Raw genomic sequence first — 19,172 nt, forward strand, 5'->3', positions numbered from 1 at the left:
GTCCTTGCATGTAACGAATCCATCCTGGATGTGCAGGCTGGTAGGGAACTGAGCCCAAATTACTGGAAGAAAAACAAATTGAGTCAATAGTTCTAAGTGAAAAGTCTTGTACTGTACCAGAAAAAGCATCTGGAAGCTTGCAAATATCTGTGAGCTAGTCTCTAGCCTTCGGAACAGCACGGGGATTAGGGAAGGTTCCCTGGTGTGGGTTTCTCCTCAGACAGCTGTGGAAGAAGCACTGTAATCCTGAGTGTACGAACTCAGGGGCCAGCCTGCGGGACTGCTGTGGCCTTGGATGTTCTTTCTGTTTCTCTAAGAGGAGTAAATTGTCTCCATTTCTCCTCCTGACTGTTTCAGGCATCACAACAGGATCCGCAGCATTGAAGCAAGTCAACTGAAGCCCTACGTTACCCTGGAAACGTTGGACCTGAGTTTCAATGACATCACGGAAATCCGAAACGGCTGCTTTCCACAGGGACTGCACATAAAGGAGCTGTGAGTTTTTCTTCTTGGGAACAGCTTTTGTTGAGTTACCACAGCAGAGAAAAGGGCCTCAACCCTCCTTTAAAAAAAAAAGGAGAGGGAATGAACATGCAAAATACGGGGTTATTCCTCGTGGTTTTAAGTGCAAGTGAGAATTAGAAGGCAGCATGTTGTTCCTCCTGTCAGGTTGTTTTTTGGGTTCTGTCTTTTTGCTTTCTGATGTATCTGTAAAGAATGCAGGCTATTACTGTGTTGTGTAGGAATGCTGCAAAAGAGAAAAGGTATCCTGTATCCTTCAGGTGTGGATGTCTTTAACAGCTAGAAACCAGAGGAACTGTCTGCAGATGATCTGTGTCTCTTCCCCAGTAGGACGTGTGTGTGCTGAGAGTGTATGTGGGAGAATGCCTAATTTCATCATTAAAGTGCCTACTGGAAGCTCTCATTGGTTATTTGAAGAAAAGCAGAGCAACACCCTCCCAAGAGAGATGTTTGCCTCTTCAGGGAAACATAAAATAATGTGTGTTTTAGGTACCTTTGAAGAGCTGCAGATGATCTGCTTGCGTTAAAATTTGTACCTAAATTTCTGCCCCTGGATATAAGAAAGTGATGTTTGCCTGCTGTCCTGTAAATTCAGCTTCTGTGGCTAAGCCTGGAGTCCAAGTAAGAAGAAACCTTGGGACAGATACTGAAAGGAAAATGGGGAATGAATAGACTCATCCTGCATTGGAATATTCTCCATTTCTGGGTTTCCACTCTGTAATGGCATGCCTTGCTGAAGTAGGAGGGTATCAGGGAGCCCCTGGGAGGTGTGCATCTGTTCTCTGTGTTTGTCACATGGCTCTGGGAAAGGCACTGTGCTCTGTGTGCAGCCAGAAATCCAACTGGTTTGAAGCCACCTCTGTAATTTCGCCAGCCTGTCTAGAGGCCAACTAAATGCTGATAAAAGGAGATTTCTGACTGAACTGTTCATTTTTTTCTGCTCTGATTTATTGCAGCTACCTGGGGAGCAACAGAATCAGCACCCTGGAGCCTGGTGCTTTTGATAGTCTGTCACGGTCTCTGCTAACACTTCGCCTGAGCAAAAACAGGATCACTCAGCTTCCTGTCAAGGCATTCAGGCTACCCAGGCTAATACAACTGTGAGTAGAAATGTGCACTTTTAATTAAGCTCAGCCACACTTTATGGAGATAAAATGTCCCTGGGGATATACACAGCAAATGTCACCCTTCCTCACCTGCTGTCTGTAAAACTTAGAATACACGATGCTGTAGTCCTCTGCCAGCATCTGGTGAAACACTCTGGGAGAGGATCCATTTTTGGTCTTGTAACTGTGGGCTTTCCAGGCTGTCTCCTGATGAGGTGGGAAGGGAGAGATGCTGCAGCAGACATCAGCATCTTGTGCACTCAACAACATAAGATAAATCCAATCCCTTGAATGCTGCTGGTGTCTGTGGTGCAAGAGCAGTTTGGAAGATGCTTCTGCTGTGAGTGACAGAGCTCAGCTCCCATGTTAATTTTTCAAGACCACACAGGTATCTTGATGTGGCAATAAAAAGGTAATGATGGAAGGTTGTTAAAGTGCATGGTGATACTTGGGCGGAGAATATAACACTCTAGATGAGTTAGCACACACAGCACTGCTGTCCTGCCTGGGGTCCCTATGGCAGGAGCAGCATGGGGACATGCAGACATCTGCAGCTATAAATATGCTTTATGTGTAAAGTAGTAGCACTAATGGTTTAGCTTTTCCTTTCTGCTGCTGTTGGAGAAATGGGCCCAGCCTGGGGCCTGTTGCAGTTGTCCCATCAAATTTGATAGGCAAAAGGTCAACCTCTGTGTGTTAAGATGAAGTCCACCAAAGCTGTTGGAACTCACACCTCTACATGGGAACCTCTTGACTGAGAGACAAAATACTTAAACCAAGATGTGTCTAAGGATTAGTTGTGCATTTGCGCTTGCATACATGTAGGATTTACAGCCGGGTTGGGATTGAATAGTGTGACACAATAGCATATGCATCTTAGAAGTCTGTTGCCTCTCAGTTGGAAGTGGTTGTCTGAGTCATGTGCAAAACTGTTAATAAAATGAGAGTCAATTCTGTTTAGGAACACAGTTTTCATTGAGAGTTGGAGTAATTGGTGCTCTTAGACAACAGTCTCACAGCTGGTTGTTTAACCCTATAGATAAACATGCATAAACTGCAAGTTACACAGACTTGATGTGTTACAGGATTTGTGTACAGTTCTTTTTCTGGCAAAGTGTAATTCACTAACAGCCTAGGAGGTGCAGTAAGGCAAGAGTCTTTAAGGCTGCAAACTTTTTAATTGCTTGCTTGACTTTAATTACACTCAACTGGAGTGCAAGTTCAGCGTTGTTTTTTAAGGCAGTTAAGAAGTAAGCTTAAAGTGTCTACAGCTTCCTCATCTTTTCTAAAACAAGTTCTGATGGTGCAACCTCCATCATTTTCTTCAATAGAGAGCTCCCTCAAGATTAGTCTTGCGTGTCCAGAACGGTATCCATTCGAAAAGCTCTGTCTTCAGCTTTTAGAGTGTTGTGTCAATGAAGTTTTCCACTAACTTTATGGAACTGGTTTCCACCTGGTATGCCTGTCTATAGGAATCCATGAAACTGTCTAGCAAAGCATTCTCTGGTGATGTTCATGTTACTACTCAGAACAAAAGGTATTCCCAAAATTTAGGAGTCTCTCCCCACTCAGGGGGGAAGAATGAAATTAAGTGAACCAAGATGGAGGTCTTTGTATGCACAAAATACTGAGACTGCCTTGCTATTGGTTTCTTAGAATAGGAACAAAATGTGAAATTGTCAGGGGAATGGAAAGCATTCCTTTCAAACTTAGCCATAAAATTTCCTCTTGGGCTCACAGTTCTTAGGGTCCCTGCTCTTTTCAGAGCACAGTTTTACAGGGCAGTTACAAATCCTGTGAAAACAATGAGTTGTAAGGGAAACAGTGCCGATGTTTAGCTGTATTGGTTTCTTTGCTTGAGAGAAGAGGAAGTGTGGAAACTGATGAAAAGAATAAATGGCATAAAGGAAATGCAGAGAGAGGAGGGATGAGCAGAGACTGCCACATTGTCTGCTGTTTCTCTGTAGTGAAAGTCTGTCCCAGGGTGAGTTTATTTAAGCGATCGCACCCAGCTGACTTCCCTGTCTGGCTCTGGGATTGAAAATTTCCGGTGTGCTTCTGCTGTCTCCTGGGAACCATTGACGGAGGAGTTGTTGGCATTGCTGTCCCCATTGTGTGCTGCACAGATGACTTTGTGAGAAAGGATGGAGGTTTAATACACTTGTATGGCTTTGGTGATTTTTAGGGAGCTGAACCGGAATCGCCTCCGCCTGATTGAAGGGCTGACGTTCCAGGGGCTGGACAGCTTGGAAGTCCTGAAACTGCAGCGCAACAACATAAGCAAGCTGACTGATGGAGCTTTCTGGGGTCTAGCCAAGATGCAAGTTCTGTAAGTCGGAGCAATAGGCTCTTTGCCCTTCAACAGCCTAGGCTTCACGTGCTGTCATGTCCTGCTCTGCATTTGAGCAAGGACTCCCATCAGAGACCTGTGAGCACCTGTGCCAGTCCTACATGCACAGAACTCGACCATGCTACAGCAGCGTCTGCTTAGTTCACAGAATCACAGAATTGTCAGAGTTGGAAGTGACCTCAAGGATCATCTAGTTCCAACCCCCCTGACATGGGCAGGGACACTTTCTGCTAGATCAGATCATCCAGAGTCACATCCAGCCTCACCTTAAAAACTTCCAGGGATGGGGCTCCCGCTACCTCTTTGGGCAACCTGTTCTGGTGTTTCACCACCCTCACGGTGAAGAACTGACAGTTTACTGAAGTTCATTGCTTTACCAGGTTTTACAAGCTTCCAGGCTTTACTGTTTGCCAAGCTGTGGCAGTATTCCTTTGAAAGTTTGACAGTTTGAATGTTCAATAAGATCTCAGTTGGTCTTTAAGTAAAAGCTTATCTGGCCTCTGAAAATTTGTTGACTGATAGATGTAATCTCTGTGTCGCAGACCTGATTATTCTGCCCTTTGGGGTACCTAGAAACAAAGCTGGCCTACCTCAATGATGTGTTCTTTCCATAGGAGAGAACAAATTGGATAGTCACTGCAGAGAGAGATGCTTGAAACTTCCAACATGGTTTGCTTTCAAGTGTTGTTGCAAGGTCAGAAGGGATCAAGACAGCATGTTTCTGGACGCTGCTGTCACACAACTGAGACTCTGCAAACACAGACTTGAATGGGATGGTTTAAGCCTAGTTTACTTGCAGCAGAACGTGTCGCTGCAGTCACAGCTTATTCTGGGCATTTCCTTTGTGTCATTCTTGAATTTGTGTCCTTTACTTGCACAAGAAATGCCTACACATGCACAGGAGTATGTAGAAAGGTGTGTAGGGATGGCTAAAATCTCAGTCATTGTTGGAAATTCTTCAGCATTTGATCAGTGCTGCTTATCTGTCAATTCATTCTGATTTTTCTCCACAGCCACCTGGAGTATAACAGCCTGACAGAAGTGAACAGTGGCTCTCTCTATGGCCTTTCATCTCTGCACCAGCTTCACCTCAGTAACAACTCCATATCCCGCATCAACCCCGATGGCTGGAGCTTCTGTCAGAAGTTGCATGAGCTGTAAGTTGGTTTCTTTTGTGGTTGATTGGGCAGGTTTCACAGAATGTTAGGGGTTGGAAGGAAAGGTTGGAAAGGTTTGATGGTAGACAATGGCAGGAAAGGGCGGTGAGGATTTTTCCCCATCACATGGCTTACAGCTCCTGCTGTATCAGCCTTTAGAAACGCAGGAACTGCAGCCTCCTGGGTGATGCCCTTATTATTTGAGATATTAAGACCTTTGGAGCACCTGATTAAAATAGTTTGCACCAGAAACAGAGACTGGAATCCATTAGAAGTACGGCGTGCCAAAAGACCTGGAGAGTTTGTGGTCTCTGGCTTCCCAACACTTTTTAGCTAGCTAGGTAGAAAACATGCATGGCTTGCCCATATGCTGACTGTACAGCCTGAAGGAAGCTTTGTTTTATCCTCTGTGTTTCCAAAGAGCAATCATGTTTTTAACCAACAGAGTTTTGGGCCTTGTGGAAAGTTGTGAAAAGTAAATTCATTGACTTTGCTCTCCTGAGACTTCCAGCTGTGAATGCAGTCTCCTTGATAAATGAAGGAAATCCTTGCTGGTGAGGACAGCCCCAGAAGGGTGTCTTTTGGGTCTGTGGCACTGCCTAATCCCTTTTGAAGATATACACATGGATACCTGCAGTATGTACAGAAGTAGCTGTCACCTCTTGGACTGTGGAAAGATTCACTTTTTTTCTTTGGGGAACTTAACACAGGTGGTCAGTGGAACTGGAATTCATTCTGTTTGATGCTTGGAGGAAATCTCTTGTCAAACATTGTTAGTGATTCTCAAATCCACCAAAAAGCAGTAGGGTAAGGGAGCTTCCTACTTTCAGAGGCTTCACTCAGGACTCAGACTAAAGCTCAGTATCTGTCTACCTAGCTGTGAGTACCTGCACTTTTGGGATGTGGATTAACAGACAGGTAGGTATGACACATGTCACTCATATGAGTTTAGAAGCTATAGAATGAACATGTTAGCCTAGTGACCAGCCATGATCTTCTGTGGAACCTAAATTACTCATTCAGATGTGGATTTGGAGGGCACAAGGAAACAGTCTATTATTTATTTTAGTTAAATACATATGTTACTCAAATTGCTCTGAAGATGCCCATGCCTAAAGGGCTTCTTTGCTTGGCACAGTGCTGTAGATAGCTACAGTTCCTTCTTGTGCAGATCAAGTGATATTTTACTAGGTTAAAGATAGTGTCAATGGAGAAGTCTTCCAAGGCAGCAGATCAGAATCGGCACCGTGCTCCCTTTGTGGTCTGCTTAAATCTGAGACGTCAAAAAAGGGGAGTCTACCTTCCCAAGCCACTTGCATTTGGATCCCCTAGAATGGACACATTCAGATCACTGCACTGTGGTAGTAGCACAGCTCTGGGAGCTTCCTGCTCCCAGGGACCCATTATCTGGGGCCATTGCTGTAGCTTTCTTTCAGCATGGGTTCAGGTGGGGTGGGTAAGCCCCATCTACATCCTGCAGAGTGAATGTCACTAGTCTTTTGGGGGTAACTGTGCTTATCTTTTCTATCTGACAGTCTTTGCAAACCCTTGAGGTTTAGATGGGAGGTTGCACATCATGCTGAGCCCTTTATTTGTCAGCTGTGGATTGGGTTCCTATGCCACCAGATAGTGCTAAGAGTGAGCTGTCCTAGCTTAGTCACCACCTTCCAGCAGCAACTGCAGAAGCCTGGTGCAGGACTCACTTGCCTTGGTGCAGAACAGGGTAGATTTGGAAAGTGCTGGGTGGTGTGAGGTGGTGGGAGCCACTGGGGTGTGCTGAGCCTGACAAACAGGATTGTGCTGGAGTGTGAGGCCAGAGACAACATCACCTGAGATTCGAGAGGTGATTGTGTGGGTGTTAGCACACATCTCTGCAACACAGCACGGGCAGGTGTTGCCTTTAGGGTAAAGCTGCTGCAGGGAGCCATCAGATACTCCTGACTGAAACTCCCACAGCCAGAGAGTACTTGTAGGAGAGGTCTGCTCTGAAATTGAAGGGTGAGGAAAGGAAGCGCTAGATACACCTGTCTCTGTGCACTTCTTTGAATGTTTGAGTTTCATTCATTGCTTATCTCCAGGATTGCTGAATCTGCTGAGTTTCAGTCATCAGAAAACACTGTCTGTGGTTGTACAGGGAATGAATTTAAAGTCTGTGGTCCAAGAAATAGAGGTGGTCAGACTCTTGCTTATCTGCACCAAGGAAGGACACAGTCGTCTGAAGGATGAGTTGTCTCTCTTTCAGTTGTTGGGAGAAAACATGACCCCCAAGGCTCTCATTAGATGTAAAAGCTAAGAAGGAATGAGAGCTCTTGCCTTGTTAGGGACATGAGAAAGGGCTGATTGTATTCACTAGTCAGGTGCTAGGGCGTCACCATCATGGAAAAATCCACAGTGGAGCGCAGGATTTCATCAGAGGTAAATGATGACTTGGCAGCTGGGGCTTTCTTTTCACTTTTTACCTATGGTTTGGTGGATGGGGATTAAAAGTGTTGGATGTAGCTGATCCAGAAGTGGCTGGCAGCAGGAGCCTCAACTCCACAACAGGTTTGTGGTTAACCCATTTGTCTATCACTTTTGGCATGTGGCTCTGTGTGCTATGCTCCCACTGCCTGGCCAGGTCAAGAGGGCTGTGTAGGCAAGCATTGCGGCTCATGAGTTCCAGTGGTTGCTCACTGCTGGGGAGATGACAGTGTTGAGGGGAGCAGCAGAGACCTGCTGCCTTCCCTCAACCCAGATAATCCAAACTGCTGAGGAGAGGAGCACACTGTTTTGCAAACTGGCCTGTCCCATTGGCAGGAAGCAGAGCCCTTACATGTTGAAGGAAGCCACTGCCAGGTGCTTTAGCTCCTGAAACCTTCCATCTGGTTGCAAGCATTGGAAGAGTCCTCTAAAGACTGCTGTTGTCTGTCCATCTCGAGGTGACGTCAGCACGAACAGAGGGGAGCATGCCTTCACCAGTTGTGGCAGGAACTCTTCTGTGTAGAATCAAAAGGAATGTTTTTGGTTTGAGTTTTTTTTTTCCCCTCAGCCAGGTTTAGGATTACTTTTGAACAGGGTTTTTGGGTGCTTGTTTGGTTTGTTTTTTTTTTTTTTCCTTAAAACCCAAATTCTTTAATCGCAGGTGAGGACATAATTTTGACAGGGTGCCAGTTCTTCGTAACTAACACTACGACTTCTTTAGGAATGAAAGTATGTTGTCCCATACCTTCTGCAAACTCATTAATCTTTGCTGAATTTTTTCCAGAGCTTGCTTTCTGCCCACTCACACAGCTAAAAGATAGAGAGCTCATTTGCCAAGTGAAACGCCAGTCTCGGTGCTTCAGAGTATGGTGGGTCTGTTTTGACTTAGGTTTTGGCTTTGCAGTGACTTTCATGCTAGCCCTAGACACATTTTTAAGCAGACTCATTAACAGGCAGTACTAGAAGAGGAATTTGGAGGTTTGGAACTCAGTGAGATTTTTTTTTTTTTTTTTTTTTTGCTGTCTGCACAAAAAAGGGATTTCAGTGCTTGTTTAGAGCTGCATAACTCTGCTTCTTGAAAAGTTTGGTAGCCCAAACCCTCACATGTTTTGAAGTGACTTGTGCTCCCAGGTCACCAAAGTAGTTTTGAAAATCCTATGCAGTTTCCCTTTGTAAAGAGAGAAGCTTGACAAAATAGAGGTAGTGGCATGTAGCTGAATGCCACTTTTTATACCCCACAATGTCCACTTTTTCATATCACACATGTCAGTGTGCAGACAACTTAGACCTGAGGCTCTTACTGGTCATGCTCACCTGCCAGTAGCTCTGCAGGGCTTACTCAGCTGCTGTAATGTCCAAAGATCAGAGGGAGCTGTGAATGAACGCTTCAAGCTGACCAGTGACTGCCTGCTGCTACCCCAGGAGGTCTCTCATTTGATAAGCCCAAGTTGCTCTTCAGTGTCAGCAACACTGCAACCCCACTGCTTGCACAGAAGGTGGTTGCACAGTGTGTGAGGTGTCTGCAGTGGCTTATAGCTTCCCATGGCCTCCCCTTGGTGTCAGATCTCAGAAGCCTCATCTGCACATTGGCTGGGAAAGAAAAAAAACAGCTTTCTTGCTACCAATTCCCAAACTAAAACAGGAGTAGTGATTAAAAAAAAAAAAATCTCAAAACCCAGAGATAATAAAGAGCTGAATGAAAAACTGTGAATCAAAAAACCCCCATCCCTCCAATATTAGTCACTTGTAAGTGCAGAAGATTTAAGTAGGCTCTACACTCCTTGACAAAGGGGAGTGGGAGGGAAGGTGGCTGGTTTGCAACAGATACCTCCTTCCTGTGCATGAAAGGAAGCATTCAATTGCCTTGTGGTGAAATGCTTTTGGCTCTCAACCGGGGTGGAGCAGGCTGTGGAGACACCCACACCCAGACGCCTGGGGCTTGCTCTGCACAACTGCAGAATGATAAGACACCTCCTGAAAGCAGAAGTCTGGACCCTGCCAAGAGCGTGTGTGAACTTCAAAACCCATCTGATGTCACTCTCCACCTCGCAGGGTGTGGGGAAGGAGGGGACTACTTTCCCTTGTAAGCCTCTGAGGGAGTCCAAAATGGGAGTGAGGATTGAACACAACCAGAACTGATACCTGACACCTCTACATCTGGGGACTGAAGAGGGGTGATGCTCCCAGCCCCTAACTTAGCTGTACAGGGAAAACGTAGCTTGTCCCCACCACAGCAGCCCACGTGCATGCTAGGTTATTGCTGATACTCACTTCTGGAGGAGTCTCTCTCTGTTGCCTTTACAGAAGATTTCCCTGTAGCTGGGTACCAAACACATTCTGCTCCCATACAGTCGTCTGGGCTGCCCCATGGGCATCTCATGGGAATGTCTGCAGACTGCAATCTTACTTCCTATCAATCTGTTATGTATCCACCCAGTACACCTTGCCTCTTGTAAACTGCTTGTGGGAAGTGGGCACTGGTTGGTTGCAGAGGAATTCAGAAAGCAGTAATTTGGATTGACAAGAGCTGTTGTTTTGTGGCTTTTTTTTCTTCAGAATACTCTCTTACAACAACCTAACCAGGCTGGATGAGGGAAGCTTAGCAGACCTCGGGGGACTGCATGTACTACGACTGAGCCACAACTCCATCAATCACATTGCAGAAGGTGCTTTCAAGGGACTCAAAAACCTACGTGTCCTGTAAGTTGCTCCCAGCTCCTGCCAGCTAACAGCCATCCTCCCTCCACAGTGTGTGTTCTGCCAAACTCTTCTGCTCTGCAGTTGCTTTGGGTCCTCAGCATCAAACTTGCCTACATGCTGCTCTGTTGTCTTCATCAGCTGTTGTGTTTACCTTGTCATTCAGCTTCAATCAATTTGTAGTTTTTAATTAAGAGTAGTTAGGAGAATGGCAGTTGGACTGCTCAGTGTTGTAGGGTGCTGTCAGAGAAAAGGGCTCCAGCATAAAATTACAGGAACATAGGATAAGATTCTGAGCAAAAATCCCTGAGATTTCAGTCCTTCAGCTGACAGCAGAATTTCTCTTGCTATCATATTGACTTTGATTTAAAGTCTTAGAAAAGGATCATTTCTCTTGGGTTATTCCGCACTCAAGAGGAGTAGGGAATGATTCTGTGCACTGAAAATCTGGGAAATTTGGATATCCTTCTAAATGCGCTATCAAGCATTATTGCATCCTGTTAGTTCTGTTACTGTTTTTCTTTCAATTGAATAATAATGGAAAATTCTGGGCTATGATGATGTTAAGAAGGTTGGGTTTGGGATCTGATCATACCAGAAGTTTAACAACACATAAAACTTCACCCAGTCTTGGGTCCAGCCATGGGAGCAAGAAGATGCTGCAGGTACCTTGAATGTAACCAAAAGTCTTTCTCTTTAATGCAGAATTGGACTCACTTGGGTCTTGACTTGTTCTGTTACTCTGATTTTCATGGTAACCCCTGAACAACAGAAAAGTTGCCATACTGTCAAGATTAAAGTTTCATGTCCTCTAATAGTGAATTGCAGAGTGATCCATCCAGTGGTGGCAGTGGCTCTTTACCAGAGAATTCTATTTTAAAGTCACTGTCACAACATAATTACCCAGAAATGTGGCACTGAAGGTGAGTTTGCTAGTCCAGAGATCAGCTTCTAAGATTTTAGGGCTAGTAGAGAGCATTAGATCAATCTGCCCTCCTCTGGGGTGCTAGCTGTAGAATTGTACTGTTATGCACTGTTATACTTCAACATTGAAGTACATCTGGGCTTGTCTTAGAACTATCAGAAGGTGAGGAATCCACTTCTAAAAACTATCCATTCTTGCATCTTTGTTGCCTCTGTGTTCCATATCTGTACCTGCTGAGCTGCTGGCTACTCTCTTCCCGTCTTCAGAGCCTGCAGGCTCAGCATCTTCATGGGGCACACCACAAAGTTCTCACAACCTATGTTCTAGCAGCTACCATGCTCCCAGGCTGGTTGTGTTCAGCTTGATTTAATTCTTTCTTCAAAAGCAAAACCCACACTCTGATACTTTTATTCCTCTTGATACTTTTATTCCTCTTCAGAAGCCCATTGTGGCCTGAGTAATTAAAAGGAAATGGGAACAGAGAGATCTCCCTTCTTTACAGTACTTTTTGCATCTTACTCCTTCCTTTTTTGAAGTTCACAGTGAAGGAAGTGACTGGAAACTGAGTTTGGGTTTTGTTTGCTTTTTTTCTCCCTCTTTTTTTCAAGTTAAGCCAAAGCTTTTCAGCCACTGGGCATTCAGAAAAGGATCTCTCTGAGGCAGCTGTCAAGACCGGAACTAAAGGTTTCCAAAGAAAAATGGAGGGAAGGGGAGCTGGTAGTTCTCTTTGCTCTGCAGTGAATGTGGAGCCTCTTTTATGTCTAGGGTAGAGGGGGGAGGCTGAGAGAAGGGAGTGTGTGAGCAAGCTCTAATTTAATAAAGAGAAAGGCCTATTGGGTCCTGCACCTGGTGAAAAAGACCCGAGCATGCTTTAATTATGGGCTATTGTTGGGGAGCCTTTGGTGGGTGTGAAACTGCTGAAATGTGGAGCTATTCAAATAGAGGTCAGGCCCGGAGACCTCCAAGCACAATGATTAACAAGGCTGCTAGCATTCAAGCTCAGCCAGCCAGAAAGAATAGGAAATTGGCAACAGGGGCTGGGAGAGGAGTTTGAATACAAAGAGAGCTTGGCCAAAATACCCCACTCCTTTTTTTCCCCCTCTCTCTATTTTCACTCATTTGTTAAAAAGGTTTTTATTCCTCTTTTCTAACACTAAACCTTTGAGTTGCCTCTGGATGAACAAGCAATACCATTTTCTTTGCCTTTTCTCAAGAAAACACAATGTGTGGCAGTCAATTAATAAAAGTGTGTGTCAGAGAGCTCCTGTAGGCTGATCCCACTTGTCTGTCCGTGCCATGGGAAAACGTTGCTGGTCCAAAGAGTGGTAGCCTGTGGTGGAACCGAAGAGGAGAAATGTCTGAGAAGGGATTTGCTTTTAAAAAACAAACAGAACAACGGGCATTGGCTTGGCTGCCATGTGGGAGATGTAGAAACTTAGTTCCAGGAGCATATATTTGTTCCTGGCCCCCTCAGATAGTCCTGACAATGTCAGCACATCAAAGTGTCTCTCCTGGACTTGTGTCTTACACCACCACAGCGTTATGTGTGCCCACACCCCACAGGGATGTCAAGTTTTTATCCATCAACCCACGATCACCCTGACATCCACAATGATGCTGGCTAAGGCCAGGGTTCCCCAGGGACAGGAGACTCAGGTCTCACACTGAAGCAGCTGAGAAACAGGACTTGTGGCTTTTGGCCATCTCCCTTCAAGTCTTTAGTCCACACAGCAAAGCTGAGAAGCTGGCAAAAACTGAAGCAGCTTTGGTACCAAGAGCAAATGTCTCAGCCCCATCTTAGCTGAGGAAAACCATGGCAGTTATTGAAACTGGGGATTTGAAATTGCTCTTCTCGTGGGCTATTGTGTGTTTGTGCTGCACTATGATGCCCATGTCTGGAATGCTGTAAAATGCAGAAGGCTTTGTTTTTTTCTTTATTTGTCTTAGTATTTTTAAACTGGAAATGTTCTGATACTAATCTTCAAAAGGTGCAAAAGGAGCACCTGAGGGTTCGGGGGGTTATCTGGATGGTTTGGTTTGCTTTGTTGATGGTTTTAAATCAGAGTGATGTAACAAAACCAACAAAGCCTATTTATTTTGTCTTTCTTTTTACTTAACATTAGAAATGATAAATTTCTGTCTGTGTTGCTGGGTATTCATGGCTAGCTGGAATTAAAGCTAGGAGGGAAGGATTTTTAAACAGACTGTTTAAACAGCTTTTGTGGATCCCTATGTTTGTTCTGTGTGCTTGTTTTTATTCAGACTTCTTTGACTTGTAATTGATGGTCAGTTTGACAGCCAAAAGCAGCTAACTCTGAAAAAGGAATTCTTAAAAAAAGAAATAAAAATTGTTTATGCAGAGGGTTAGGCTTCTGTGGGGATGGTGGTGCTTTCCTTTGAGCTTTCAAGTTCATTGATAGAATAAAATGCAGATTCACAGAAAACACACCAAGTCATCTTCCTAAGATACAGCTATAGCCAAATACATCCATACATTGGAATAGCCAAAGTTACCTTAATTCATGACAGTGACATTTAAGGAGAGCTGTTTCTTGCAGTTTAGTTTTGGGACTTCGTTTCCTGTTCCCTCCTTTTGTTTGGTTGCACAGAGTTAGAGGGAATGAAGCCTACTTGGTTAAAATAGCTCTCTGCTGTTGCTGCAGTTTCAGAGGGTTTCAGCTAGGAAGAAGCCAGGGCTCTTTTTGGAATGCACCACCTCAGCATGGGCCAATGCAGGAAAAGTGATTAGTGCTGTCTTGCTGCAGGACTCTCCTTTTGTGATAAGTGTCAAGAGAAAATGGGAAGCTCTTCGTGTGGCATTCTCAAACTTCTCTGCATTTGTTTTAACGATGAGTCTAAGACTAAGACACTGATTATGAGCTCTCTCCTGTCCTCTCCACAGGGAACTGGACCACAATGACATCTCAGGCACAATAGAAGATACAAACGGAGCCTTTACAGGCCTAGAAAACCTAAGCAAGCTGTGAGTATCCCTGGGTTTGAAGTTCCTCAAAGTAGTCATGTTGTGTGGGTGGGTCTCTCCCATCCAACACAGCCTTCCTCCCTTTGGAGCAAGATAAAAATCAACAGCAAATCTGAGAGGGAGTGGTTTTGCAGGCTCACTGCAAGCCTGCAGATGTGGCTCTCAAACGCTTCTCTTTCTAAGCAGCCAGGCGGTGATGATAGCCCTGGTGATCATCCTTTTAAAGCGATGAACACACGGTGCCACATACTGTAGTTCAGGCACAGGAGAGAGAAGCTTCAGTTGTTTTCCTGTATAGGATTCAGCATAACTGTTTCTCGTTTCTAAAAGCAAACAGCTACACAAAAGCCCCCTTGCAGGCTTCAGCAAAGCACTGATTGACGCAGCAAGTAACAATAAACAGAGGAGCAGAATCCCCCCATTTCCTGTTACAACGGAGGATTGAAACAGGATTCCTTTCTGTGGGATACTCCGTCTGAGAGCGATCTTTTGGGCTTGCTTCCATGTGCAGTGACAATAAAAGGCACCATGGGGCATAGGCTCTTAAGGAGATAAAAAGAAACCTAAGGCAAGCATGCGCCTTGCAAATGTTTATAGCTTGCTTGGCCTTCGCAAGTGTTTTCACATTGCTCTGTGCCCGCTCCTATTCCATTTGAAATCGGTGATATAAATCAGCCCTGTCACTGAAGCCTCTGATGGCTTGTGACAAACCAAGTCTCTTTCTAATCATTACCTCTTGCCTTTGTTTGAGTTCTCAGCACCCCCCATCACGCTGTCTCTGATGCTGAGATGGCACAGCCAGAGGTGCAGTAAAAGTACCTCGATGGATAGCAGATGGCTGGAATGAATCCTGGCGGGCGGTATATTGTCACGCTCTCATTAGAGGCTCCTATGGGGAGTGGGAAGAGCCATGGCAAGATTTGAGGAGATGTAGTGCTTGCATGGAGAATTTGAAGTCACAGACATAGATGGCATTTGACTGAGGGGAATCACTGGATCCAAGGAGAGGGGAACCAGTTGTAGCTGGGAGTAAAGTGAGTCAGAAAACAAAGGTGGACTTCAGGACTTGGGGAGTTAGGCAGGGAGGCAGAAGAAGCGTGGGGGATGCCAGTGAGAATCACTGTGCACGTGAAGTTGGGAAATCTTCCCACGAGTTGCTAGAAAAAAAGGCAGAGGAACAGATGTGGTGGGTGGGAGAATCCTTGGCTGCAGTTGCTGAAGCATTTGGTTTGTGTGAAGAAACCAATGAAACCATGTGAGCAGGCAGAAAGCATAGTGGGAGCAGAGGCTTTGCCCAGAGGGTTTTGCAGGCTGTAGGACTAAGAGTCTATAGTGCTGCTTTGACAAGGGAGAGAAAGTGGAGAAAAGAGGCAGAGAGAGCAAGCTGCCCTGGTGGGACGTTCACCATAAGTCATTCTTCCAATGTGGCCACTGGCTCAGCAGCAAAAGTGATGGTCTCAAGTGACTGGGATATGTTAGAAATGCTGGGTGCAAACAACACAAGAGGGGTGAAAAAGCCAGAGGAGACAGCGTTGAAGGAAAGAGTTCAGCAAAGGGATTGACTCACAGCCAGGAGAAATGAGCACTGATGAGTTGTGGGGGTCAGGCAGAGGCCAGGAGGCACAGCAAAGAGCAGGAGGAAGGAAGGGAGCAGAGGCAGCCTGTGGGTTTGTGCGGGTTGTGTGTTCGGAGCTGTGGGCAGAGCAGCTTTTGCTCCCCTGTGAAATAGCCATGGCTTGCTCTGATGTTTATCATCCAGCACAAGGAACAGCTTAGATGGCCAGCCTTGGCTGCCAGTAGCAAAGGATGCAGCAAGCCTTGTGCAAGTCCAAAGAAGACAGTAGTGCATTTTTTTTTTTTTTCAGGTTGTTGACCTCTGTGTTTTGTTGCATGTGGACTCAGGCCAGTTCTGAGTTTAGATGATCACAAGGGTGTGGAGGGGAGATTGCAGCAAATTTTATAGCCTAGAAGACCATCTGGATCAGGTTGTTTTGTGCAGAGAGGAGTGATTTGATTACCTAACAGAGTGAAACTGCTGTGGGACAGACAGGTGGCTGGGATTGTTCACTGTCAGCCAGAGTTTAAGGCTACAAAACACCTCAGAATATGTGATCATGTAATTACATTTTTTGAAGTGTTTTGGGGACATGAGAATGGTCACTTTCCAAGAGATCTGCTCAGGTCTGTTTTAGTTCATCAGTATGTGAATCCGAAACTTGTAATTTCATCTGAGGCTTAAGTGAGTGGCAGGTTTTGTGGTTTTGGTGGGCTTTTTTTTAAATAAAATATCAGCCTTTACAGCAAACATTTCACTGCATGATTTAGGGTCTGTGTTTAAACTGTCAACCAGCTTTAAACGCATTATCATACAAAAAACAAATGGGCACTTCAGAGGAGACCTTCCAATGAATTAATAATCACCTCAGCTGTGTGGAGATTGCCTTAAAAGCCGTTCCCCTTTGATCTGGCACAGATTAGCCTCTGAAAGGATTTAGCACAGAGAGGGCTGTTCAGTGAAATGAAGGTGTTAAACTGAGAGGTGGGGAGCCCAGCCACTTTAGCTTTCTCTGAATTATATATGAAGCTCTCCAGGATGGAAAGCACAGGCCTAAATTAAAATGTTGCTTCAAGAAAGAGGGAGTGGAGAAGCACCGAAGCATGAAAAGCATCAGTGGAATCACCGGGGAACAAGGAGTTTCCTAATTATTCAAGCTGCTAAACGTAACTGTTTTTTTTGATGGCTCACTCAGTGGCTGAGATCTTCCTGCAGGTGCAGAACTGGCTGGAGGAGAAAAATGCTGCTTTCTAATGAATTGCGTGCCTGGTGTGTAATTACACTTGTGCAATCACCGGGGAGCTCGCTCGGCCCGGCCCCGCCGACAGCGGAGGAGCGTCCCTGGGCTGCAGCAGGCTCCTCTGGAGCTGCATTCCTCTGCCTTTGCATTCCAGTGTGCCACAGCCCTTTGAAGGGGGCCACTGGGTTCAAACCATTGAAGAACTAGAGATGTGGTTAGGTGAAATTTGAAAGGTGTAATGGTTTGAATGAGTTTGCTGGGGCATGGCTTTGTTACTTGTGCCTTACATATTTCTGGTGGGTAGAGCCATGAAATTGTATGCACCTCTACAAGTGGTGTATATATGGTGCATTCATGTCTCCATCTGTGCATATCTATGCACACATAAGTAAATAGATACAATAGGTAATGGTTGGACTTGATGATCTTAGAGGTCTTTTCCTGCCAAAATGATTCTATAATCTGTATGTCCAGTTTTCAAAGTCCAAGATCCACTGTAATCTTCTGTTACCAAACCCAAGCTTGGCACAACAGGAATATGCCTGCAGAAACTAGTGTGAATGGATGCAGCCATATGACCAGAGTTTGCATATAGTAAATTATTTACCATATTAATCACTCTAATGAATTTTTCAAAGCCTTCATTAATACAACATCCCTTTTACCAAATGGTGGCACACACGATTGCTCACATCCTTTGGTGCCTGGGGTACTTAACCCAGAGCAAAAAGCACCATGCACTCCCATGCAATAAATAGGACCTCTGATGCCCTGGGTTTGGAACAAGGAGCCCAGCAATGCTCACTGTAGCTATTTAGAAGGGAACTGTCAATAAAGCAGGTTGCAGCTGTGTGGAGCCTTTAATCAGCTTCCAGCATGCCTTCGATAGCTTTCTTCATTCTTTCCTCAAACCAAATAATTAACGGAGGGACACAGCTCTGAACACTCAGCTGTGGTTTTGTACCAAGTTTAACTCTGTCCCTAAAGAAGGGCTTCAAGCACGTGTCTCCCTGTGGAGGCTGGTAGGTGGCTTTGCCTTATATCAAAGCTTTTGGTTGTGTTTTCCTCTGGAATGGTATGGTTTGTGATTCTGGGGCCACAGACCTCTTGTTTGGACCTAGGAGTAACGGGCCTTTCCTGTCTGCTCAGGAACTAGGGTGATGGCTCATCCAGCAATACTGCCCTCAAGGTGATTAATCTGGTGAGGACCTAGTCAGCATCATAGTGTTGTCCAGTACCAAGCACCCAGATTCTTTCTGAAGATAACAGGCTGCAAGGACAGATTGTGATACAGTCTCAGTCCTCACTGTCCTGACAGCGTGATGAGCCCCAATTTTCTTTTCTACTCATTGTGGCATCCACTGCTTTATCCACACAGAAACTGATTTTTCTAGATGCCAATGGTGAGACATTGGAAGGTACTCTGTGGGAAGCCCTAAGAAGCTCCTACAAAATGTACTTCCTCACACAGTGGCTGCACATGCTTCATGTACCTCAGCCTCCTTTTCCTAGCTGGTGCAAGCAGTGGGAGTTTTAGAGACTTTAGGGGTGCAGATACAGGTTGTACCCTATATTGAAGGAAGAAATCCTGAAGGAAAACTCAGCCACAGCACCAGATGTGTCAGTTTTTCACTTGAGGTGTTAGTGATGACTTGCATTGGACACCACATGAAACAGGTGGTGATAAAAGGTGCACCTGGAAGATAAACCATGGGCAGATCCTGGGGAAGGAAAGCATTTCCTGATGGATGACATTGGTTGATGTGGTATGAAAACAGGTGAGGAGACCATCCATTTTGTGTGAACCCTGAGTGATCACCACTAGTCAACATTTATAGTAAACTGTTCCCCTGCACACAGCAGCTGGGCTGTGAGTGCTCCAGCTGGCTGTTGCCTGCTGATAGCCCTCCTCTTGCTACTGCGTAGCACTGTCTGCTGACTCTGGTCATAGATGTGAGCACACTCCTCAGCTCTGTACACTACCTTGTCTTTTCTTCCCTTTGCCACTTGAAATTACTACTCAGCTGTTATTTATTGCAGTATGGTACTTTGCTGTTTTATTTATGATAGGCCAAGAAGGAAGTCAGCAGTTACTTTAGTTAGCTGCTGTATAAACGTGCAGCCAGGGCACAGCCCTCCTTGTGTGTGGATGTCCATTCAGGCCAAGCAGCAGTGAA

General features: G+C 45.2%; 1 protein-coding gene across 1 annotated transcript in view; it reads left to right on the forward strand.

Annotated features, from left to right (window-relative positions):
- LRIG1 (leucine rich repeats and immunoglobulin like domains 1) overlaps positions 1–19,172 on the forward strand; it is a 92,404-nt gene that overhangs the window by 61,176 nt on the left and 12,056 nt on the right. Inside the window, exons 4-9 of the mRNA XM_054387592.1 lie at positions 358–495; positions 1,479–1,622; positions 3,814–3,957; positions 4,992–5,135; positions 10,152–10,295; positions 14,120–14,200. Coding sequence (XP_054243567.1) covers positions 358–495; positions 1,479–1,622; positions 3,814–3,957; positions 4,992–5,135; positions 10,152–10,295; positions 14,120–14,200 — 795 coding nt within the window. The remainder of the gene's footprint in view (positions 1–357; positions 496–1,478; positions 1,623–3,813; positions 3,958–4,991; positions 5,136–10,151; positions 10,296–14,119; positions 14,201–19,172) is intronic.

This window comes from Indicator indicator, chromosome 15 (assembly GCF_027791375.1).
Source record: "Indicator indicator isolate 239-I01 chromosome 15, UM_Iind_1.1, whole genome shotgun sequence".
NCBI classification, from domain to species: domain Eukaryota; kingdom Metazoa; phylum Chordata; class Aves; order Piciformes; family Indicatoridae; genus Indicator; species Indicator indicator.